We start from the raw sequence: 25,564 nt of genomic DNA, 5'->3' as shown, positions 1-25,564 counted from the left end.
AACATATAAGATGATTAGAGGTTTGGATAGGGTGGACAGTGATAGCCTTTTTCCTCGGATGGAGAAAGCTAGCACGAGGGGGCACGACTTTAAATTAAGGGGGGGTAGTTATAGGACTGATGTCAGGGGTAGGTTCTTTACCCAGAGGGTGGTGAGGGACTGGAATGCCCTGCCAGCTGCAGTTGTAAATGCGCCTAGTTTGGGGGCGTTTAAGAGATCTGTGGATAGGTTTATGGACGAAATGGGATTGGTTTAGGTTAGTGGGTTGGTGTTTTTTTTTTAAAAGCTGGTCGGTGCAACATCATGGGCCAAAGGGCCTGTTCTGCACTGTAATGTTCTATGTTCTATGTTCTATTATATTCTGTCATCCTATTTGACCTGCCAAAATGAATCACCACACGCTTATCTGGGTTGGACTCCACCTGCTACTTCTCCACCCAGTCTTGCATCCGATCAATGTCTCGCTGCAACTTCTGACATCCCTCCAGACTATGCACAATAGCTCCAACCTTTGTGTCATCAGCAAACTTACCAACGTGTCCCTCCACTTCTTAATAGAACATAGAACAGTACAGCACAGTACAGGCCATTCGGCCCTCAATGTTGTGCGGAACAATGTCCAAACCCAAGATCAAGCTATCCCACTCCCTGTAATTCTGGTGTGCTCCATGTGCCTATCCAATAACCGCTTAAAAGTTCCTAAAGTGTCCGACTCCGCTATCACAGCAGGCAGTGCATTGCACACCCCAACCACTCTCGAGTAAAGAATCTACCTCAGACTTCCCTTCTATATCTCCCACCAAGGACGTTATAGTTATGCCCCCTAGTAACAGCTACATCCACCCAAGGAGATAGTCTCTGCACATCCACTCTATCAATCCCTCTCATCATCTTATAAACCTCTATTAAGTCTCCTCTCATCCTCCTCCGCTCCAAAGAGAAAATCCCCAGTTCCCTCAACCTTTCCTCATAAGATCTACCCTCTAAACCAGGCAGCATCCTGGTAAATCTCCTCTGCACTCCCTCCAAAGTCATCCAGGTCATTTATAAAAATCACAGAGAGCAAGGGTCCCAGAACAGATCTCTGGGGCACTCCACTGGTGACCGACTTCCATGCAGAAAAAATCCCATCTACAACCACTCTCTGCCTTTTGCAGGCAAGCCAATTCTGGATCCACAAAGCAATGTCCCCTTGGATCCCATGCCCCCTCACTTTCTCAATAAGCCTTACACGGGGCACCTTATCAAACACCTTGCTGAAGTCCATATAAACCACATCTACTGTTCTTCCTTCATCAATGTGTTGAGACACATTCTCAAAAAATTCAATCAGGCTCGTAAGGCACGATGTGCCTTTGACAAAGCCATGCTGACTATTCTTGATCATACTATACCCCTTCAAATGTTCATAAATTCTGCCTCTCAGGATCTTCTCCATCAACTTACCAACCACTGAGGTTAGACTCACCGGTCTATAATTTCCTGGGCTATCTCTACTCCCTTTCTTGAATACAGGAACAACATCCACAATTCTCCAATCCTCTGGAACCTCTCCCATCTCCATCGATGATGCAAAGATCATCGCCAGGGGTTCAGCAATGTCTTCCCTCACCTCCCACAGTAACCTGGGGTTCATCCCATCCGGTCCTGGCGACTTATCTAACTTAATGCTTTTCAAACGCTCCAACGTATCCTCTTTCTTAATATCTACGTGCTCAATCTTTTCAGTCCGCTGCAAGTCTGCACTACAACCACCAATATCTTTTCCACTGTGAATGCTGAAGTAAAGTATTCATTGAGTACCTCTGCTATTTCTACTGGTTCCATACAAACTTTCCCACCGTCACACCTGATAGGTCCTATTCCTTCATGTCTTATCCTCTTGCTCTTCACACACTTGTAAAAGGCCTTGGAGTTTTCCTTAATCCTACCTGCCAAGACCTTCTCATGATCCCTTCTGGCTCTCCTAATTTCCTTCTTAAGATCCTTCTGGAAATCCAGATACACCACATCCACAGGTTTCCCATTGTCCACTCTGCATGTAATGTTCTCAAAGAATTCCACCAAATTAGTCAAACCTGCCCTTCATGAACACATGCTGCATCTTACCAATGGGACAATTTATACCAAGTCACTATCCCTGTAGAGCAGTCCTACAGAGAGAGAAGCAGGAAGAGAGTTCATTCATCCTTCCATACACATTCATCCTAGGGGAGGCAATGGCCCAGTGATATTATGACTAGACAATTAATCCTGAAACTCATGTTCTGGCAACCTGGGTTCGAATCCTGCCATGGCAGCTGGTAGAATTTAAATTCAATAACAAATGAACCTTATTAGTCAGGAAATTGTATTGAGGGAATTGCTGGGATTAAAACCTGATAAGTTCCCAGGGCCTGATGCTCTGCATCCCAGAGTACTTAAGAAGTGGCCCTAGAAAAGGTGGACACTTTGATGATCATTTTCCAACGTGCTATATACTCTGGAAGAGTTCTACTGGATTGGAGGGTAGCTTGTAAAGACTCACATTCCAACCATTATCTTGCAATTGTATCTTTCTGTATATATGCCATGTTTGTGAATCTACCTGTTCAGTCAACTGATGAAGGAACAGTGCTCCAAAGCCTTATGATTACATGTAAACCTGCTGGACTTTAGCCTTGTGTTGTGAGACTTGTTACTGTGACCAGGAGAGTGGACAAGGGTAAACCAGTGGATGTTGTGTACCTGGACTTTCAAGAGGCTTTTGACAAGGTCCCACATAAGAGATTAGTGAGCAAAATTAAAGCTCATGCTATTGGCGGCAATGTATTGATGTGGATAGAGAACTGGTTGGCAGGGTGGGAATAAATGCGTCCTTTTCAGAGTGGCACGCAGTGACTAGTGGAGTACCGCAGGGTTCAGTGCTGGGAGTCCAGCTATTCACAATGTTCATTAATGATTTGAATGAAGGAATTGAATACAATATTTCCAAATTTGCAGACAACAATAAGCTGGGTGTAAGTGTGTGCTGTGGGCAGGATGTTAAGGGGCTGCTGGGTGACTTGGACAGGCTGGCTGAGTGGAGAAATACTTGACAAGCGCGATATAATGTGGATAAATGTGGCAAAAAGAAGAAGGAAGATTATTATCTGAATGGTGGCAGTTTAGGAAAAGGGGAAGTGCAATGTGACCTGGGTATCATGGTGGAACAGTCGCTGAAGGTTGGCATGCAGGTACATTTGTTCGCTGGAGCAGGTGGAGTGAAGGGCGCATGGAGTAAAGGTAAGTGATTACCTTTGTAAACATTTTCACGGGCTTTGTAACGGTTTTTCTGCTTTAAAAACTAGGCAGGAAGTGGGCCGCGGGGCTTTGTGGGAAGGGATTTTTTACCGCGCAAAGTTTAAAAGAGGCTTGCTGTAGACAGCGGGCAGCATTGGGAGCAGGCAGCGGAGTGAGAGGGAAGCAGAGTGAGCTGTAAGGGCTTAGGATCAAAGGGCTTTTGAGAAAAGGGCCAGGTAAGTTTGACTTCTTAACTGTGTTCAGTAATTACTAAGAGACTGTGATGGAGGGGTATGTGATGTGCTGTTTCTGTATGATGTGGGAGCTGGTGGACCCCAAAGTCCTTCCCAGTGACCATGTCTGCAGTAAGTGCTGGTTGCTGGAGGAGCTCCAGCTCAAGGTATATGAGCTGGCCTCTGAGCTTCAGACACTGAGGCTCATCAGGGAGAGGGAGTGTACCCTAGATAATGGGTGCAAGAGACATCCACACCCCCTAGACTGGCTAACTCTGAGGGCCAGGACGAAGAGGGTGCTGCTGGGGGGAGGAAGGAGGGGGGAGTGGGGAGGAAGGAGGGGGAGACCCAAAGGCCTCAGCCTCTCAATCTGCACAACAGGTTTGAGGTTCTTGCTCCCAGTGTGGACAAGAATGAGGGCTGTAAGGCTGATGAGCAAACTGCCCACGGTACAGTGGTGCAGACACAGGACAAAGAGGAAGAAGTAAAGAGGAATGTAGTGGTAATTGGGGATAGTGTGCTTAGGGGTATAGACACTGTCCTTTGTCACAATGATAAGGAATACAGAAGGGTGTGTTGTCTGCCTGGTGCTCGGGTCCAGGATGTCTCATCTGGGCTGCAGAGGAACCTGGAGTGGGAGGGTGAGAATCCGGTTGTTGTGGTTCATGTGGGTGCCAATGACATAGGCAAAATGGGAACTAAGGATCTGCAGGGGGAGTATGAAAAGCTGGGAATGGAATTAAAAAGCAGAACCGACAAGGTGGTTATCTCTGGATTACTACCTGAACCGCGTGCAGATGGGCGTAAGGTAAATAGGATTAAAGAGATGAATGGGTCGCTCAAGGATTGGTGTGGGAAGAATGGGTTTGAATTTATGGGGCATTGGCACCAGTATTGGGGCAGGTGGGACCTGTTCAGATGGGATGGTGTTGGTCTGAACCGTGCTGGGACCAGAGTCCTGGCGAATGGTATAACTAGGACTGTAGATAGGGCTTTAAACTAATTGGGGGGGGAGGGTGCAGGGGTGGGAGAAATTACAATGTCTAAAGTAAAAGAGGGGGTACGGGTGCAGAAAAATGATAAGGATGTCCCAATAATAAAGGGAGTAGGGGGCATGAGAAAGGTTGGTAGCGTTCCTTCAAATAGGGTCCAGATAAATGCTGGGATAAAGACACTTTATCTGAATGCACGAAGCGTTCGGAACAAAGTGGATGAGCTGGTGGCACAGATCAACACAAATGGATATGATCTGGTGGCCATTACAGAAATGTGGCTGCAAGGTGACAGGGACTGGGAGCTGAATGTCCAGGGGTATCAGGTGTTAAGGAAGGATAGACGGGAGGAAAAAGGGGGTGGGGTAGCTCTGTTAATTAAGGATAATATCAGGGCGGTAGTAAGGGAAGATATAGGCTCCAAAGAGCAGAACGTGGAATTGTTGTGGATGGAGATAAGGAACAGTAAGGGGAGGAAGACGCTGGTGGGTGTGGCCTATAGGCCCCCAAATAATAACTTGGAGGTGGGGCGGGCTATAAACAAGCAAATAAATGATGCATGCAGGAATGGAACGGCGATAATTATGGGGGATTTCAATCTACGTATTGATTGGTTGACCCATGTCGGACGCGGTAGGCTTGAGGAAGAGTTCTTGGAATGCTGCTGGGATAGTTTCCTTGAACAGTATGTGACGGAACCGACGAGGGAGCAAGCTATCTTAGATCTGGCGTTGTGTAATGAGGCAGGTAGAATTAGGGATCTTGTTGTGAGGGATCCTCTTGGGACGAGTGATCATTGTATGGTTGAGTTTTTGATGCAGATGGAGGATGAGAAAGTAGGATCCTGGACCTGTGTCCTCTGTTTGAACAGAGGGGGGTACGATAGGATGAGAGAGGAATTGGCAAGTGTAGATTGGGGGTGCAGATTGGTCGGTAGGACTGCTGAGGAACAGTGGAGGATCTTTAAGGAGATCTTTCTCAGTGCTCAGCAGAAATTTATTCCGATGGCAAAGAAAGAACGTAGGAGAAGGGATAATCAGCCGTGGTTTTCGAAGGAATTAAGGGAAAGTATTAAATTAAAAGCTGATGCGTTTAGTGTGGCTAAAAGTAGTGGGCGTGTAGAAGATTGGGAGAGGTTTAAAAATCAACAAAGATTGACGAAGAAGTTAACATAAGAAATAGGAAATAGGAGCAGGAGTAGGCCAACTAGCCCTTCGAGCCTGCCCCGCCACTCAGTAAGATCATGGCTGATCTGTCGTGGCTCAGTTCCACATTCCCGCCCTCTCCCCATAACCCTTAATCCCCTCTCTTATCAAAAACCCATCAACCCGCGTCTTAAAAATATTTAGCGAGGTAGCCTCCACCACTTCAACGGGCAGAGAATTCCAGAGATTCACCACCCTTTGAGTGAAGAAGTTCCTCCTCAACTCCGTTCTAAACCGCACCCCCTTTATCTTGAGGCTGTGCCCCCTAGTCCTACTGTCCTTTCTGAGCGGGAAGAGTCTCTCCACCTCTATCCTATCCATCCCATTCGTCATCTTATACGTCTCAATGAGATCTCCCCTCATTCTTCTAAACTCTAACGAGTACAAGCCTAATTTATTCAGCCTCTCCTCATAGCTCAACCCCCTCAACTCCGGCATCAGCCTAGTAAACCTCCTCTGCACTCCCTCCAAGGCCAAAATATCCTTGCGTAAGTACGGCACCCAAAACTGCACACAGTACTCCAGCTGCGGCCTCACCAATGCCCTATACAGCCGCAGCAAGACCTCCCTACTTTTATATTCAATCCCCCTCGCTATGAAGGCCAGCATCCCATTCGCCTTCCTGACCACCTGCTGCACCTGCAAGCTGGGTTTTTGCGACTCATGCACAAGGACCCCGAGGTCCCTCTGCACCGCCGCCTGCTGCAGTTTTTCGCCAAGTTGATAAAGAAAGGAAGGATAGACTATGAAGCTAAACTAGCACTAAATATAAAAAAGGACAGTAAGAGTTTTTATAAATATATAAAGAGGAGGAGGCTGGCTAGAGTGGATGTTGGACCCTTAGAGGATGAGAGGGGGGATTTAATGGTGGGCGATGAGGAAATGGCTGAGGCCTTAAATAAGTTTTTTGCCTCGGTCTTCACGGAGGAGGACACGAATACTTTGCCGGGTATTAAAGATAGAAGGATGGTAGGAGTTGAGGGCCTGAATGTGATTACTGTCACTAGAGAGGTAGTGCTTGATAGACTAACGGGACTGATGGTGGACAAGTCCCCAGGACCAGATGGAATGCATCCCAGGGTTCTGAAGGAAATGGCAGAGGTGATAGTAGATGCCTTAGTGATTATTTACCAAACTTCGCTGGATTCCAGGGAAGTGCCGGAAGATTGGAAAACAGCTAATGTTACGCCACTGTTTAAAAAAGGTAGCAGACAAAAGGCAGGGAATTATAGGCCGGTTAGTTTAACGTCTGTTGTTGGAAAAATGCTGGAATCCGTCATCAAAGAAGAAATAGTGAGGCACCTTCAGAAGAATTGTTTGATAGAGCGGACGCAGCACGGATTCATTAAGGGGAAGTTGTGTCTGACGAATTTATTGGAATTCTATGAGGATGTGACTAGTGCGGTAGACAGAGGGGAACCGGCGGATGTGGTGCTTCTTGATTTTCAGAAGGTGTTCGATAAGGTGCCGCAAAAAAGGTTGCTTCAGAAGGTTAGGGGGCATGGAGTTGGGGGTAAGGTATTAGCGTGGATAGAGGATTGGTTGTCTAATAGGAGGCAGAGAGTTGGTATCAATGGGTGCTATTCTGATTCGCGGTTGGTGACTAGTGGAGTGCCGCAGGGATCGGTGCTGGGGCCTCAACTATTTAGCATTTATATAGATGATCTGGAGGAGGGGGCTGAGTGTAGGGTGTCGAAATTTGCTGATGACATGAAGATAAGTGGAAAAGCAAATTGTGCAGAGGGTGTGGAAAGTCTGCAGAGGGATCTAGATAGGCTAAGCGAGTGGGCGAGGACCTGGCAGATGGAGTACAATGTTAGCAAGTGTGAGGTTATCCACTTTGGCAGAAATAATAGTAGGAGGGATTACTATTTAATGGGCGAAAAGCTGCAGCATGCTACGGTGCAGAGGGACCTGGGGATCCTTGTGCATGAGTCGCAAAAACCCAGTCTGCAGGTGCAGCAGGTGATCAAGAAGGCGAATGGGATGCTGGCCTTTATAGTGAGGGGGATAGAATTTAAAAGCAGGGAGGTCTTGCTGCAACTGTACAGGGCACTGGTGAGGCCGCAGCTGGAGTACTGTGTGCAGTTTTGGTCGCCGCACTTGCGCAAGGATATTTTGGTCTTGGAGGGAGTGCAGAGGAGGTTCACGAGGTTGATACTGGAGATGAGGGGGTTGGACTATGAAGAGAGGCTGAATAGACTGGGTCTGTAGTCGTTGGAGTTTAGAAGGATGAGGGGGGTCTTATAGAGACGTATAAGATAATGAAGGGGATGGATAGGGTAGAGGTAGAGAGATTCTTCCTGCTCAGAAAGGACAGCAGGACTAGAGGGCACAGCCTCAAGATAAGGGGGGAGCAGTTTAGAACGGAGTTGAGGAGGAACTTCTTCACTCAAAGGGTGGTGAATCTCTGGAATTCTGTGTCCATTGAAGTGGTGGAGGCTACCTCGCTAAATATATTTAAGTCACGGGTAGATAGGTTTCTGATAGACAAGGGAATTAAGGGTTATGGGGAGAAAGCAGGAAAGTGGAACTGAGCCACTTCAGCTCAGCCATGATCTTATTGAATGGCAGGGCAGGCTCGAAGTGCTAGATGGCCTACTCCTGCTCTTATTTCTTTCTTATGTTCTTATTACAGCAGGCAGTGAGGAAAGCTAATGACATGCTGGCCTTCATAGCAAGATGATTTGGGTATAGGAGTAAGGATGTCTTGCTGCAGTTATACAGGGCTTTGGTGAGGCCACACCCTGAGTATTGAGTACAGTTTTGGGCTCCTAGTCTTGGTATTGAGGGAGCAAAGTCTACCAGACTGATTCATAGAAGAGCAGGACTGACATGGGAAGAGAGACTGGATCAACTGGGCTTGTACTCACTGGGAATAAGAAGAATGAGACAGAATCTCATAGAAATGTATTAAATCCTGATGCTGAATAAACTAGGCTTGTACTCATTAGAGTTTAGAAGAATGAGGGGAGATCTCATTGAGACGTATAAGATGATGAATGGGATGGATAGGATAGAGGTGGAGAGACTCTTCCTGCTCAGAAAGGACAGTAGGACTAGGGGGCACAGCCTCAAGATAAAGGGGGGGCGGTTTAGAACGGAGATGAGGAGGAACTTCTTCACTCAAAGGGTGGTGAATCTCTGGAATTCTCTGCCCGTTGAAGTGGTGGAGGCTACCTCGCTAAATATTTTTAAGACGCGGGTTGATAAGAGAGGGGATTAAGGGTTATGGGGAGAGAGCGAGAATGTGGAACTGAGCCACGACAGATCAGCCATGATCTTACTGAATGGCGGGGCAGGCCCGAAGGGCTAGATGGCCTACTCCTGCTCCTATTTCTTATGTTCTTATGACTTGATAGGCGAGATGTGGGAAGGATGTTCCCGATATTGGGAAATGCACACTTAGGAGTCACTGTCTAACAATAAGCGGTAAGCCATTCAGGACGGAGATGAGGAAGAACTTCCTTCACTCAGAGTGTTGTGAACCCGTGGAATTCTCTACCACAGAAAGCTGTTGGGGCCAGTTTATGTTCAAGAGGGAGCTGGACATGGCCCTTGTGGCTAAAGGGATCAAGGGATATGGAGAGAAAGCGGGAGTGTGATACTGAAGGTGCATGATCAACAATGATCATATTGAATGGTGGTGCAACCTTGAAGGGCCGAATAGCCTACTCCTGCATCTATTTTCTGTGTATAGAGCATAGAACACAGAACACTACAGCACAAACAGGCCCTTCGGCACACATGTTACGCTGATCATATCCATACCTACCAGGCCTATCTATAACTCTCAATCCCATTAAGTCCCATATACTCATCCAGAAGTCTCTTAAAAGACCCCAGCGAGTTTGCCTCTGCCACCACCGACGGCAGCCAATTCCATTCACCCACCACCCTCTGAGTGAAAAACTTACCCCTGACATCTCCTCTGTACCTATTCCCCAGCACCTTAAACCTGTGTCCTCTCGTAGCCCTGGGAAATAGCCTCTGAGAATCCACCCAATCTATACCTCTCAACATCTTATATACCTCTATCAGGTCACCTCTCAGCCTTCGTCTCTCCAGGGAGAAAAGACCGAGCTCCCTCAACCTATGTTTCATAGAACAGTACAACCCAGTACAGGCCCTTCGGCCCTCAATGTTGTGCCAAGCTGTGTCTGAACCCAAGATCAAGCTGTCCCACTCCCTATCATTCTGGAGTGCTCCATGTGCCTATCCAATAACTGCTTAAAAGTTCCTAATATGTCCAAACTCCACTATCACAGCAGGCAGTCTATTCCACACCCCAGCCTACCTCGGACATCTCTCCTATATCTCCCACCATGAACCTTATAGCTATGCCCCCTAGTAACAGTTACATCCACCTGAGGAAATAGTCTCTGCACGTCCATTCACGGAGGAGGACGTGAATAATTTGCCGCATGTTAGAGATGGAAAGGTGGTAGGACTGGAGGGTCTGGATGACATTACTGTTACTAGAGAGGTGGTGCTCGACAGACTGGAGGGACTGATTGTGGACAAGTCCCCAGGACCGGATGGAATGCATCCGAGGGTCCTGAAAGAAATGGCGGTGGTGATAGTGGGTGCCTTGGTGGTTATTTTCCAGACGTTGCTGGATTCCGGGGAAGTGCCGGAAAATTGGAAAACGGCTAATGTTACGCCGTTGTTTAAGAAGGGTGCCAGGCAAAAGGCGGGGAATTATAGGCCTGTTAGTTTAACGTCTGTTGTAGGTAAAATGTTAGAATCCGCCAGGGGTCGGTGCTGGGGCCTCAGCTTTTTACCATTTATATAGATGATCTGAAGGAGGGAACCGAGTGTAGGGTGTCGAAATTTGCTGATGACATCAAGATTGGGGGAACGGCAAATTGTGCGGAGGGTGGGGAGAGTCTGCAGAAGGATCTAGATAGGCTGGGCGAATGGGCCAGGAAATGGCAAATGGAATTTAATGTTGGCAAGTGCGAGGTGGTCCACTTTGGTAGGAATAATGGTAGGAAGGATTATTACTGGCGTGGAGAAAAACTGCAGCAGGCAACGGTGCAGAGGGACCTCGGGGTCCTTGTGCATGAGTCGCAAAAACCCAGCTTGCAGGTGCAGCAGGTGGTCAGGAAGGCAAATGGGATGCTGGCCTTCATTGCGAGGGGGATTGAATATAAAAGTAGGGAGGTCTTGCTGCGGCTGTATAGGGCATTGGTGAGGCCGCAGCTGGAGTACTGTGTGCAGTTTTGGGCGTCGTACTTACGCAAGGATATCTTAGCCTTGGAGGGAGTGCAGAGGAGGTTTACTAGGCTGATGCCGGAGTGGAGGGGGTTGAGCTATGAGGAGAGGCTGAATAGATTAGGCTTGTACTCGTTAGAGTTTAGAAGAATGAGGGGAGATCTCATTGAGACGTATAAGATGATGAATGGGATGGATAGGATAGAGGTGGAGAGACTCTTCCCGCTCAGAAAGGATAGTAGGACTAGGGGGCATAGCCTCAAGATAAAGGGGGTGCGGTTTAGAACGGAGTTGAGGAGGAACTTCTTCACTCAAAGGGTGGTGAATCTCTGGAATTCTCTGCCCGTTGAAGTGGTGGAGGCTGCCTCGCTAAATATTTTTAAGACGCGGGTTGATGAGTTTTTGATGAGAGAGGGGATTAAGGGTTATGGGGAGAGGGCGGGAATGTGGAACTGAGCCACGACAGATCAGCCATGATCTTATTGAATGGCGGGGCAGGCTCGAAGGGCTAATTGGTCTACTCCTGCTCCTATTTCATATGTTCTTATGTTCTTATTCTTATTCTATCACCCTCATCATCTTATAAACCTCTATTAAGTCGCCTCTCATCCTCCTCTGCTCTAAAGAGAAAAGCTCCAGCTTCCTCAACCTTTCCTCATAAGACCTACCCTCCAAACCAGGCAGCATCAGGGTAAATCTCCTCTGCACTCTCTCCAATGCTTCCACATCCTTCTTATAGTGAGGTGACCAGAACTGCACACAATATTCCAAATGTGGTCTCACCACCGTCCTGTACAGTTGCAGCATAACCCCACGGCTCTTAAACTCAAACCCCCTGTTAATAAACACTAACACACTATAAACGTTCTTCATGGTTCTATCCACTTGAGTGGCAACTTCAGAGATCTGTGGATATGAATCCCAAGATCTCTCTGTTCCTCCACATTCCTCAGAACCCTGCCATTGACCCTGTAATCTGCATTCAAGTTTGTCCTACCAAAATGAATCACTTCACACTTGTCAGGGTTAAACTCCATCTGCCACCTTTCGGCCCAGCTCTACATCCTATCAATGTCTCTTTGCAGCCTACAAGAGCCCTCCACCTCATCCACTACTCCACCAATCTTGGTGTCATCAGCAAATTTACTAACCCACCCTTCAGTTCCCCTCTTCCAAGTCATTGATAAAAATCACAAATAGCAGAGGACCCAGCACTGATCCCTGTGGTACACCGCTGGTAACTGGCCTCCAGTCTGAAAATTTTCCCTCCACCACCACCCTCTGTCTTCTATGAGATAGCCAATTACTTATCCAATCGGCCAAACTTCCTTCTTTCCCACACCTCCTTATCTTCTTCATCAGCCTACCATGGGGAACCTTATCAAACACCTTACTAAAATCCATGTATATGACATCAACTGTTCTACCTTCATCTACACACTTAGTTGCCTCTTCAAAGAATTCAATCAAATTTGTGAAGCAGGACTTACCCCTCACGAAACCATGCTGACTATCCCGGATTAAGCTGCATCTTTCCAAATGGTCATAAATCCTGTCCCTCAGGATCTCTTCCATTAACTTACCAACCACTGAAGTAAGTCTAACTAGCCTATAATTACCAGGGTCATTCCCATTTCCTTTCTTGAAGAGAGGAACAATATTCGCCACTCTCCAGTCCTCTAGCACAATCCCCATGGACAGTGAGGGCCCAAAGATCAAAGATAAAGGCTCCACAATCTCATCCCTTGCCTGCCAAAGTATCCTAGGATGTATCCCATCTGGCCCAGGGGACTTATTGACCCTCAGGTTTTTCAAACTTGCTAATACATCTTCCATCAGAACATCTACCTCCTCCATCTTATCAGCCTGATAGGATGTTTCTTTGCCAAACATCTGGAACTAAGGAACTAATCAAGACCATGTAACTATTGTTGATTGTCAGAAAAACCCATATGATTCACTAATGTTTTTTAGGGAAGAAATCTGCCATCCTTACCTGGTCTGGCCTGCATATAGAACATAGAACATTACAGCTCAGTACAGGCCCTCCGGCCCTCAATGTTGCACCGACCAGTGGAACCAATCTAATGACCCTCTAACCTAAACTATTCCAATGTTATCCATATGCCTATCCACTGACCATTTGAATGCCCTTAAAGTTGGCGAGTCCACAACGGCTGCAGGCAGGGCATTCCACGCCCATACTACCCTCTGAGTAAAGAATCTACCTCTGACATCTGTCCTATAATTATCACCCCTCAATTTAAAGCTGTGTCCCCCCGTGTTACCCATCACCATCCAAGGAAAAAGGCTCTCACTGTCCACCCTATCCAATCCTTTGATCATCTTGTATGCCTCAATCAGGTCACCTCTTAATCTTCTCTCTAATGAAAATAACCTCAAGTCCCTCAGCCTTTCCTCATAAGACCTCATATGACTCCAGAGCCACAGCAATGTGGCTGACTCTCAACTGTCCTCTGAAATGGCCAAGCAAACCACTCAGTTCGAGGGCAACTAGAGATGAGTAATAAATGCTATTCACCCATGTCCCACGAATGAAAAGAAAATGTGGCTGCAATTCAAATGGCCTCATTGCCTGTAATTTTGGCAAGTAATCAGGCTACAAATAGTGTTATAAATGCACATTCTCTCTTTGAGCAACCTTATACAAGTTAAAACATCGAGAAGGAACTTGAGAAAGTCTAATGAAAATGAATTTGCATTGTTAATAAGATCCTACCTGTGACCAAACTGGAAATGATGAGAGGCATCACCAACATCTGTAACATCCGCATCAGTAATTCTCCTGGGAAGGAAAAGTACTTAATCTGCCGGAAATTCATTTGATAGTCCCTGAGACAGAAACCAAGTATGATACCTGGGGACAAAGAATGGGAATCAGACCAGGCAGAAGGTTGATACAGCAGGTGAAGTCACATGAGATCCATGGTGAGCTGGTAAGATACAGAACTGGTTTGGACAGAGAAGACAGCAAGTAGCTGTGGAAGGGTGTACTTCTGACTGGAGATCTGTGACCAGTGGTGTTCTACTGGGATCAGTGCTGGGAGCCCTGTTATTTACAGAATCATAGAAAAACTACAGCACAAACAGGCCCTTTGCCCCCAAGTTGCACCGATCATATCCATACCTACTAGGCTTACCTATAACCCTTAATCCTATTAAATCCCATGTACTCATCCAAAAGTCTCTTAAAAGACCCTATCGAATTTGCCTCCACCACCACCAATGGCAGCCGATTCCATTCACCCACCACCCTCTGAGTGAAAAACTTACCCCTGACATCTCCTCTGCACCTGCTCCCCAGCACCTTAAACCTGTGTCCTCTTGTGGCAGCCATTTCAGCCCCGGGAAAAAGCCTCTGAGAATCCACCCGATCTATACGTCTCAACATCTTATACACCTCAATTAGGTCACCCCTCATCCTTCGTCTCTCCAAGGAGAAAAGACCGAGTTCTCTCAACCTATCCTCAGAAGGCATGCCACCCAATCCAGGCAGCATCCTTGTAAATCTCCTCTGCACCCTTTCTATGGTTTCCACATCCTTCCTGTAATGAGGCGACCAAAACTGAGCACAGTACTCCAAGTGGGCCTGACCAGGATCATATACAGCTACAGCATTATCTCCCGACTCCTAAACTCAATTCCTCGACTGATGAAGGCCAGTACACCATACACCTTCTTAACCACATCCTCTGCCTGCGAGGCCGATTTGAGAGTCCTATGAACCCGGACCCCAAGATCCTTTTGATCTTCCACACTGCTAAGAGTCTTACCCTTAATATTAAATTCCTTCATCCCATTGGACCTGCCAAAATGGACCACTACACATTTATCTGCGTTGAAGTCCATCTGCCACTTCTCCACCCAGTCTTGCATCCTATCTATGTCACGCTGCAACTTCTGACATCCCCCCAGACTATTCACAACACCACCAACCTTTGTGTCATCAGCAAACTTACCAACCCATCCCTCCACTTCCTCATCCAGGTCATTTATAAAAATTACAAACAGCAAGGGTCCCAGAACAGATCCCTGGGGCACTCCACTGGTGACCGACCTCCATGCAGAAAAAGACCCATGCACAACCACTCTCTGCCTTCTGCAGGCAAGCCAGTTCTGGATCCACAAAGCAACGTCTCCTTGGATCCCATGCTCCGTCATTTTCTCAATCAGCCTTGCATGGGGGACCTTATCAAACGCCTTGCTGAAGTCCATATAAACCACATCTATCGCTCTTCCTTCGTTAATGTGTTTTGTCACATTTTCAAAAAACTCAACCAGGCTCGTAAGGCACGATCTGCCTTTGACAAAGCTGTGCTGACTATTTCTGATCATACTAAACTTCTCTAAATGTTCATAAATCCTGTCTCTCAGGATCTTTTCCATCAACTTACCAACCACTGAGGTTAGACTCACCAGTTGATAATTTCCTGGACTATCTCTATTCCCTTTCTTGAATATAGGAACCACATCTGCAATCCTCAATCCTCCGGAACCTCTCCCGTCTCCATCAACCGCCAGAGGCTCTGCAATCTCTTCCCTCACCTCCCACAGTAACCTGGGGTACATCTCATCCGGTCCCAGCAACTTATCTATCTTGATGCTATTCAAAAGCTCCAACACATCCTCTTTCTTAATGTCAACATGCTCAAGCTTTTCAGCCCACCTCAAACCTGCACTACAACCACCAAGATCCTGTTCCACCGTGAATACCGAAGTAAAGTATTCATTGAGCACCTCTGCTATTTTTACCGGTTCTATACAAACTTTCCCACCTTCACATTTTATAGTTCCTATTCCTTCACATCTCATTCTTTCACTCTTCACATATTTGTAGAACGCCTTAGGGTTTTCCTTAATCTGACTTGCCAAGGCCTTCTCATGACCCCTTCTGGCTCTCCTAATTTCCTTCTTAGGTTCTTTCCTACAAGCCATATACTCCTCTAAATCCCGAACATTATCGAGTTTCCTGAACCTTTCGTATGCTTTTCTTTTCTTTTTGACTTGATTCATTACAACTTTTGTGTACCACAGTTCCTGTAACCTACCATAACCTCCCTGTCTCATTGGAACGTTGTCGTGCAGAGCTCCAGACAAAAATTCCTTGAAAATCTGCCACCTTACTTTGGTACATTTCCCCAAGAATGCCTCCTTCCAATTTACGCCTCTAATTTCCTGCCTGATAGCTTCATATTTCCCCTTACTCCAGATAAACACTTTCCTAGCTTGCCTGATCCTGTTTGTGGCTGAGGTCTTGAACAACTTTTTTGTTTCGGTCTTCACGGAGGAGGACGTGAATAATTTGCCGGATGTTAGAGACGGAAAGGTTGTAGGACTGGAGGGTCTCGATGACATTACTGTTACTAGAGAGGTGGTGCTCGACAGACTGGAGGGGCTGATTGCGGACAAGTCCCCAGGATCGGATGGAATGCATCCGAGGGTTCTGAAAGAAATGGCGGAGGTGATAGTGGATGCCTTGGTGGTTATTTTCCAGACGTCGCTGGATTCCGGGGAAGTGCTGGAAGATTGAAAAACGGCTAATGTTACACCGTTGTTTAAGAAGGGTGCCAGGCAAAAGGCAGGGAATTATAGGCCGGTTAGTTTCACGTCTGTTGTAGGTAAAATGTTAGAATCCCTCATCAAGGAGGAAATAGCGAGGCATCTTGAGGGGAACTGCTTGATAGAGCAGACGCAGCACGGTTTCCTTAAAGGGAAGTCGTGTCTGACAAATTTACTGGAGTTCTATGAGGATGCGTCTAGGGCGGTGGATAGAGGAGAGCCGGTGGATGTGGTCTTTCTTGATTTTCAGAAGGCGTTTGACAAGGTACCTCACAAGAGGTTATTGCAGAATGTCAGGGGGCATGGAGTTGGGGGTAGGGTGTTAGCGTGGATAGAGGACTGGTTGTCAAATAGGAGGCAGAGAGTGGGGATCAACGGGTGCTATTCAGATTGGCGGACGGTGACTAGTGGAGTGCCCCAGGGATCGGTGCTGGGGCCTCAGCTATTTACCATTTATATAGATGACCTGGAGGAGGGAACCGAGTGTAGGATGTCGAAATTTGCTGATGACAGCAAAATTGGTGGAAAGGCAAATTGTGCGGAGGGTGTGGAGAGTCTACAGAAGGATCTAGATAGGCTGGACGAATGGGCCAGGAAATGGCAAATGGAATTTAATGTTGGCAAGTGCGAGGTGGTCCACTTTGGTAGGAATAATGGTAGGAAGGATTATTACTGGCGTGGAGAAAAACTGCAGCAGGCAACGGTGCAGAGGGACCTCGGGGTCCTTGTGCATGAGTCGCAAAAACCCAGCTTGCAGGTGCAGCAGGTGGTCAGGAAGGCAAATGGGATGCTGGCCTTCATTGCGAGGGGGATTGAATATAAAAGTAGGGAGGTCTTGCTGCGGCTGTATAGGGCATTGGTGAGACCGCAGCTGGAGTACTGTGTGCAGTTTTGGGTGCCGTACTTACGCAAGGATATTTTGGCCTTGGAGGGAGTGCAGAGGAGGTTTACTAGGCTGATGCCGGAGTTGAGGGGGTTGAGCTATGAGGAGAGGCTGAATAAATTAGGCTTGTACTCGTTAGAGTTTAGAAGAATGAGGGGAGATCTCATTGAGACGTATAAGATGATGAATGGGATGGATAGGATAGAGGTGGAGAGACTCTTCCCGCTCAGAAAGGATAGTAGGACTAGGGGGCACAGCCTCAAGATAAAGGGGGGGCGGTTTAGAACGGAGTTGAGGAGGAACTGTTTAAGAACCATTTAACCATTGTTTAAGAAGGGGAGCAGAGACTCCCCTGGGAATTACAGACCACTGAGTCTTACTTCTGTAGTGGGCAAGGTTTTAGAAAGAATTATTAGGGATAGGATTTATAGTTATTTGGAGAGTAATGAATTGATTAGAGATAGTCAGCATGGTTTTGTAGCGGGAAGGTCGTGCCTTACTAACCTTATTGAGTTCTTTGAGAAGGTGACCAAAGAGGTGGATAGGGGTAAGGCAGTAGATGTGGTATATATGGATTTTAGTAAGGCGTTTGATAAGGTTCACCATGGTATGCTTCTGCAGAAAATGCAGATGTATGGGATTGGTGGTAATTTAGGTACTTGGATCAGGAATTGGTTAGCAGATAGGAGACAGAGGGTGGTGGTTGATGGTAATTATTCATCATGGAGTGCGGTTACGAGTGGTGTGCCTCAGGGATCTGTTTTGGGGCCACTGCTGTTTGTAATCTTTATTAATGATCTGGATGAGGGTATAGTTGGGTGGATTAGTAAGTTTGCTGATGACACCAAAGTCGGAGATGTGGTAGATTGTGAGGAAGGGTGTCGAAGTTTGCAGGGTGACTTGGACAGGTTGCAGAGCTGGGCCGCGAGGTGGCGGATGGAGTTTAATGCGGAGAAGTGTGAGGTAATCCATTTCGGTAGGAATAACAGATGTGTTGAGTATAGGGCTAACGGGAGGATTTGAATAGAGTGGAGGAGCAGAGGGATCTAGGTGTATGTGTACATAGATCCCTGAAAGTTGGGAATCAAGTAGATAAGGTTGTTAAGAAGGCGTATGGTGTCTTGGCGTTTATTGGTAGGGGGATTGAATTTAGGAGTCGCAGCGTCATGTTGCAACTGTACACAACTCTGGTGCGGCCGCACTTGGAGTACTGTGTGCAGTTCTGGTCCCCACATTACAGGAAGGATGTGGAGGCTTTGGAGAGGGTGCAGAGGAGGTTTACCAGGATGTTGCCTGGTATGCAGGGGAGGTCCTATGAGGAGAGACTGAGGGATTTGGGGTTGTTTTCACTGGAAAGAAGGCGGCTAAGAGGGGATCTTATAGAAACATATAAGATGATTAGAGGTTTAGATAGGGTGGATGGTGATAGCCTGTTTCCTCGGATGGAGAAATCTAGCACGAGGGGGCATGGCTTTAAATTAAGGGGGGGTAGTTATAGGACGGATGTCAGGGGCAGGTTCTTTACACAGAGGGTGGTGAGGGACTGGAATGCCCTGCCTGCTGCAGTTGTAAATGCACCTAGTTTGGGGGCGTTTAAGAGATTGGTGGATAGGTTTATGGACGAAAAGGGATTGGTTTAGATTAGTGGGTCAATGTTTTTTTTTAAAATAAGACTGGTCGGCGCAACATTGTGGGCCGAAGGGCCTGTTCCGCGCTGTAATGTTCTATGTTCTATGTTCTATGTTCTATGAACTTCTTCACGCAAAGGGTGGTGAATCTCTGGAATTCTCTGCCCGTTGAAGTGGTGGAGGCTACCTCGCTAAATATTTTTAAGACGCGGGTTGATGGGTTTTTGATAAGAGAGTGGATTAAGGGTTATGGGGAGAGGGCGGGAAAGTGGAACTGAGCCACGACAGATCAGCCATGATCTTATTGAATGGCGGGGCAGGCTCGAAGGGCTAGATGGTCTACTCCTGCTCCTATTTCTTATGTTCTTATGTAATATATAGCAGTGATTTGGAGGAGAATGTAGATGTAGGAAGGATTATTACTTATGTGGCGAAAAACTGCAGCAGGCGACGGTGCAGAGGGACCTCGGGGTCCTTGTGCATGAGTCGCAAAAACCCAGCCTGCAGGTGCAGCAGTTGGTCCGGAAGGCGAATGGGAAGCTAGCCTTCATAGCGAGGGGGATTGAATATAAAAGTAGGGAGGTCTTGCTGCGGCTGTATAGGGCATTGGTGAGGCCGCAGCTGGAGTACTGTGTGCAGTTTTGGGCGCCGTACTTACGCAAGGATATTTTGGCCTTGGAGGGAGTGCAGAGGAGGTTTACTAGGCTGATGCCGGAGTTGAAGGGGTTGAGCTATGAGGAGAGGCTGAATAAACTAGGCTTGTACTCGTTAGAGTTTAGAAGAATGAGGGGAGATCTCATTGAGACATATAAGATGATGAATGGGATGGATAGGATAAAGGTGGAGAGGCTCTTCCCGCTCAGAAAGGACAGTAGGACTAGGGGGCACAGCCTCAAGATAAAGGGGGGGGCGGTTTAGAACGGAGTTGAGGAAGAACTTCTTCACTCAAAGGGTGGTGAATCTCTGGAATTCTCTGCCCGTTGAAGTGGTGGAGGCTACCTTGCTAAATATTTTTAAGACGCGGGTTGATGGGTTTTTGATAAGAGAGGGGATTAAGGGTTATGGGGAGAGGGCGGGAAAGTGGAACTGAGCCACGACAGATCAGCCATGATCTTATTGAATGGCGGGGCAGGCTCGAAGGGCTTGGTGGCCTACTCCTGCTCCTATTTCTTATGTTCTTATAAGTTTGCGGATGATACAAAGACTGGGGAAGCTGCAGATATTGAGGAGGATTGTCAGAGGATGCAGAAAGATATAGATAGACTGGGGACTTGGGCAGAGAAGTGGCAGATGGAATTTAACCTGGAAAACCTGACGCATTTTGGAAAGTCTAATGCAGGAGGGAAATATATTGTAAATAGTAGAACCCAATAGAAGTATTAGCACAGAGGGATCCAGATATACAGGTCCATAGTTCCCTGAAAGTGGGAACACAAGTGGCTGAGATGATCAGGAACATGTACAGCATACTTACCTTCCTTGGTCAGGGCACAGAGTATAAAAATTAGCAAGGCATGTGCAGCTGTATAGACCTTTAGTTAGGCCACATTCACATACAACTCTGGTTGCCACACCATCAGAAAGATGTGGACTGTTTGGAGAGGATACAGAAAAGGTTTACAAGGATGTTGCCTGGCTTGGAAGGCATTAGCTATGAGGAGAGATTGGAGAAACTTGGTTTGTTCTCACTGGAACGTCGGAAGTTGAGGGGCAACCTGATAGAAGTCTACAAGATTATGAGAGAATAATGGGAGTCTTTTTCCCAGGGTAGAAATGGCAATTACTAGGGACCATAGGTTTAAGGTAAATGCAAGAAAGGTTAAAGGAGATATGAAAGGCAAATTTTTTACACAGAGGGTGGTAAGTGCCTGGAATGCATTGCCAGAAGAGGTGGTAGAAGTAGATACAGGACCATTGCTTAGGAGGCTTCTTGACAAATACATGAATAGTCAGGTTATAGAGGGATATGGACCCCAGAAGGGGAGGGGGTTTTAGTTCAGTCAGGCAGCATGGAGGGCCAAAGGGCCTGTTCCTGTGTTGTAATTTTCTTTGTTCTTTGTTCTTTTGTTCTTTGGACCATGTAGAGGCAAAAGGTATTTAGCTTAGAAAAGGCTGTGTTGGCACAGGCTTGGAGGGCCAAAAGGCCTTTTCCTGTGCTGCACTGTTTTTTGTTCTTTGTTCAGACTGCCCTGTTTCATTAACATTTGGAAATACACTGCTGGGGAGTGAGTAACAGGGAGTGTTGGGGCAGTAGGATTAGTTTAGGATTGAGATAAAGTTTTGGTGATAGCACAAGGGAGAGAGAATAGTTTGTGATGAATACAGGGCTGTGCAACAACAAGACTAGGGATGATGGGATGTCACAGAGAAGCAATGAAAAGTATTGGGGTGGAACATAGAACATAGAACATTACAGTGCAGAACAGGCCCTTTGGCCCACAATGTTGCGCTGACCAATTAAGAAAAAGCAATGACCCTCTAACCTAAACCAATCCCTTTCCATCCATAAACCTATCCACGGATCTCTTAAACGCCCCCAAACTAGGCGCATCTACAACTGCAGCAGGCAGGGCATTCCATTCCCCCACCACCCTCTGGGTAAAGAACCTACCTCTGACATCCATCCTATAACTACCACCCTTTAATTTAAAGCTATGTCCCCTCGTGCTAGCTTTCTCCATCCGAGGAAAAAGGCTATCACTGTCCACCCTATCTAAACCTCGAATCATCTTATATGTTTCAATAAGGTCTCCTCTTAGCCGCCTTCTTTCCAACGAAAACAACCTCAAATCCCTCAGTCTCTCCTCATAGGACCTTCCCTCCATACCAGGCAACATCCTGGTAAACCACCTCTGCACCCTCTCCAATGCCTCCACATCCTTCCTATAATGTGGGGACCAGAACTGCACACAATACTCCAAGTGCGGCCGCACCAGAGTTTTGTACAGTTGCAACATGACGTTGCGGCTCCTAAATTCAATCCCCCTACCAATAAACGCCAAGACACCGTATGCCTTCCTAACAACCTTATCGACTTGATTTCCAACTTTCAGGGATCTATGCACATATACACCTAGATCCCTCTGTTCGTCAACACTATTCAGAGTCCTACCGTTAGCCCTATACTCTACACATTTGTTATTCCTGCCAAAGTGAATTACCTCACACTTTTCCACATTAAACTCCATCCATCACCTCTCGGCCCAGCTCTGCAACTTGTCCAAGTCTCTCTGTAAACTATGATACCCCTCTTTAGTATCTACCACTCCTCCGACTTTGGTGTCATCAGCAAATTTACTAATCCATCCTTCTATACCCTCATCCAGATCATTTATAAAAATTACAAACAGCAGTGGCCCCAAAACAGATCCCTGAGGCACACCACTTGTAACCGAACTCCATGACAAATACTTTCCATCAACCACCACCCTCTGTCTTCTATCAGCTAGCCAATTCCTGATCCAATTAACTAAATCACCCTCAATCCCATACATCTGCATTTTCTGCGGAAGCCTTCCATGGTGAACCTTATCAAACGCCTTACTAAAGTCCATATATACCACGTCAACTGCCTTACCCCCATCCACCTCTTTGGTCACTTTTTCAAAAAACTCAATAAGGTTACTAAGGCATGACCTACCCTTCACAAAACCGTGCTGACTATCTCCAATCAATTCATTACTCTCCAAATAACTATAAATCCTATCCCTAATAATTTTTTCTAATACTTTGCCCACAACAGAAGTAAGACTCACCGGTCTATAATTCCCGGGGAAGTCTCTATTCCCCTTCTTAAACAATGGGACAACATTCGCTATCCTCCAGTCTTCTGGCACTATACCTGTCACCTAAAGATCAGAGCCAGAGGCTCTGCAATCGCCTCTCTTGCCTCCCAGAGAATCCTAGGGTAAATCCCATCCGGCCCAGGGGACTTATCTATTCTCAAACCCTCAAGAATATCTAGCACATCCTCCTTATCTACTGCAATACTATCCAGTTTACAACCCTGTAACCCAGTGTTCTCCACAACTACATTTACGTCTCCCTGCGTGAATACCGAAGAGAAATATTTGTTCAGTGCCTCTCCAATCTCTTCCGGTTCCACACATAACTTCCCACTGCTGTCTCTGACTGGCCCTAATCTTGCCCTAACCAATCTTCTATTCTTAACATATCTAAAGAAACCTTTAGGATTCTCCTTCATCCTATCAGCCAAAGTCTTCTCGTGTGCTCTTTTAGCTCTTCTTAACTCACTCTTTAACATCCTCCTGGCTAATCTATAGCTTTCCAGTAAACTACCTGAGCCCTCAAACCACATCCTGACATAAGCCTCCTTTTTCCTTTTAACCAGCGAATCAACTTTTTTAGTGCACCACGGTTCCCTTGCTCGACCATTTCCTCCTTGCCTGACAGGGACATGCTTATCAAGGACTCGCAGTAGCTGCTCCTTGAATAAACTCCACATTTCGGATGTTCCAAGCCCCTGTAGTTTCCTATTCCAACCTATGCTCCCTAATTCTCTCCTAATAGCCTCATAATTACCCTTACCCCAGCTATAACTACTGCCCCGAGGTTCATGCCTATCCCTTTCCATCCCACCCCCCCTCTGAATCAGTTTAAACCCCCCTGCATAGCCTTTGCAAATTATCCCCCCAAGATATTGGTTCCCCTCTGATTCAGGTGTAGACCATCACTCTTGTAGAGGTCCCACCTTCCCCAGAATGAGCCCCAATTGTTCAAGAACCTGAACCCCTCCCTTCTGCACCATCCCCTCAGCCATGAGTTCAAACTTTCCCTCTCCCTATTCCTCTCTAAACTATCCCGTGGCACAGGCAAGAGTCCGGAGATAACCACTCTGATTTGGCCCTAAGTTTCCACCCCAACTCCATAAATTTCTGTTTAATATCCCCTTCCTTATCCTCCCTATGTCATGTGTCCCCACATGAACTATGACTTGGGGCTGACTCCCCTCTCCCTTAAGAGTCTTGAACACCTGCTCTGAAACATCCCGGACCCCAGCCCCTGGGAGGCAACACACCAGCCCTGAGTCCCTCCTATTACTGTTGACTCTCCTATCTGTCCCCCTAACTATGGAGTCCCCAAACACCAGGCCCAATCTTTTACTTCCCCTACCCACCTGAGCCTTCACAGCAGGCTCACCTCCAGAGACCTGCTCCCTTTGGCTATCTCCAGTTGATTCTTCCTCAACTGTAGCCTCCAGGACAGAAAACTTATTTTGGAGGGGAACAGCCCTGGGGGATTGTCTCCCCGATTGCTTCTTACCCCTCTTCCTAGCAGTTACCCAAGACTCATTTTTAGGAGTGACTATCTCTTTATAACTCCTATCAATGTCCGCCTCGGAGGATATGATCCTCTCAAACAGCTGGGGATATTTGTAGGTGGGTAATGGGTATCAATGTGTAAATAGGGCTGATTGCTGGGACTTGCACATGTTCAAATTGATGTTGGGCTGAAGTATCTGACAGTACTCACCAACAATCACAGCAACCACGGTGAACAAAACAAATCCATTGTTTTTCATGAACTTCATCATATCCTCAGTGGACATCCTTCGAACCCTTTTCTTAGCTAATGTTTTGCGCTTGTGAAATCCGTGATGAATTCGTTCCATTTTGTTTGAAGCAATCAGCTTGCTCGGTCTGTTGGTTATTCACACTGAGCCAGATGTGCAATCTCCTGCTTAATCAAACAAGTTTGAAATGTGAGCTACTGCAGGCAAACAGCTGTAAAATCAAACCAGAGATCATGAAATACATTAACCTACTATTCAAACAGAATATTTGAAACTCTTAGTCAGGAAGGACAGTCAGCTGAGTCCCTCAGGGTAGTGTCCCAGGCCCAACAATCTTCAGCTGCTTCATCAATCACCTTCTCTCCATCATAATGTCAGAAGTAGGGATGTTCGCCAATAATTGCACAATGTTCAGCACCATTCACAACTCCTTAGATATTGAAGCTGTCCATGTTTAAATGCAACTAGATCTGGACAATACCCAGGCTTTGGCTGACAAATGGTAAGCGACATTTCTTATAAAATAGAAAAGAATCCCTACAGTACAGAAGGAGGCCATTCAGCCTATCAAGTCTATACCATCCACAATCCCACCCAGGTCCTATTCCCATAACCCCACATATTTACCCTGCTAATCTCCTGACACTAGGGTCAATTTAGCATGTTCAATCAAGCTAATCCGCACATCTTTGGACTGTGGGAGGAAACCAGAGCACCTGGAGGAAACCCACACAGACACAGGGAGAATGTGCAAACTCTACACAGTTACCCAAGGCCGAAATTGAACCTGGGACCCTAGTGCTGTGAGGCAGAGTGCTAACCATTGTGCCACCATGTTGCCCAAATGCCAGGCAATGACCATCACCAATAAAAGACACTCTGACACTGCTCTTGACATTCAATGGTGTAACCATCACTGAATCCCCCACTGTCAACATCCTTGGGATTACCATTAACCAGAAGCTCAACTGCACTCACCACATAAACACAGTGTGTACAAGAACAGGTCAGAGGCTAGGAATACTGCAGCGT

The 25,564-nt window shown here is 46.7% G+C and overlaps 1 protein-coding gene across 4 annotated transcripts in view; it reads right to left on the bottom strand.

Moving 5' to 3' along the window:
* The window catches only part of LOC145343526 (excitatory amino acid transporter 1-like), a 139,936-nt gene extending 115,305 nt beyond the window's left edge, over positions 1 to 24,631 (bottom strand). For 2 of the 4 annotated variants that reach the window (XM_080189778.1, XM_080189780.1), the window contains exons 1-2: positions 24,493 to 24,586; positions 13,649 to 13,786 (exon numbers count right to left, since the gene is read on the bottom strand). In XM_080189778.1, the coding sequence (XP_080045904.1) occupies positions 13,649 to 13,786; positions 24,493 to 24,568 (214 nt within the window). In that variant the 5' untranslated portion in view covers positions 24,569 to 24,586. Of the gene's footprint in view, positions 1 to 13,648; positions 13,787 to 24,492 lie in introns of all 4 variants that reach the window. The other 2 variants (XM_080189777.1, XM_080189779.1) reach the window with 2 other exon arrangements.
* Between the last annotated feature and the right edge of the window lie 933 nt (positions 24,632 to 25,564).

Source organism: Carcharhinus amblyrhynchos, chromosome 5 (genome assembly GCF_965287045.1).
Source record: "Carcharhinus amblyrhynchos chromosome 5, sCarAmb.v2.hapA, whole genome shotgun sequence".
Classification (NCBI taxonomy): Eukaryota; Metazoa; Chordata; class Chondrichthyes; order Carcharhiniformes; family Carcharhinidae; genus Carcharhinus; species Carcharhinus amblyrhynchos.
This window is presented reverse-complemented; position numbering and strand designations above follow the sequence as displayed.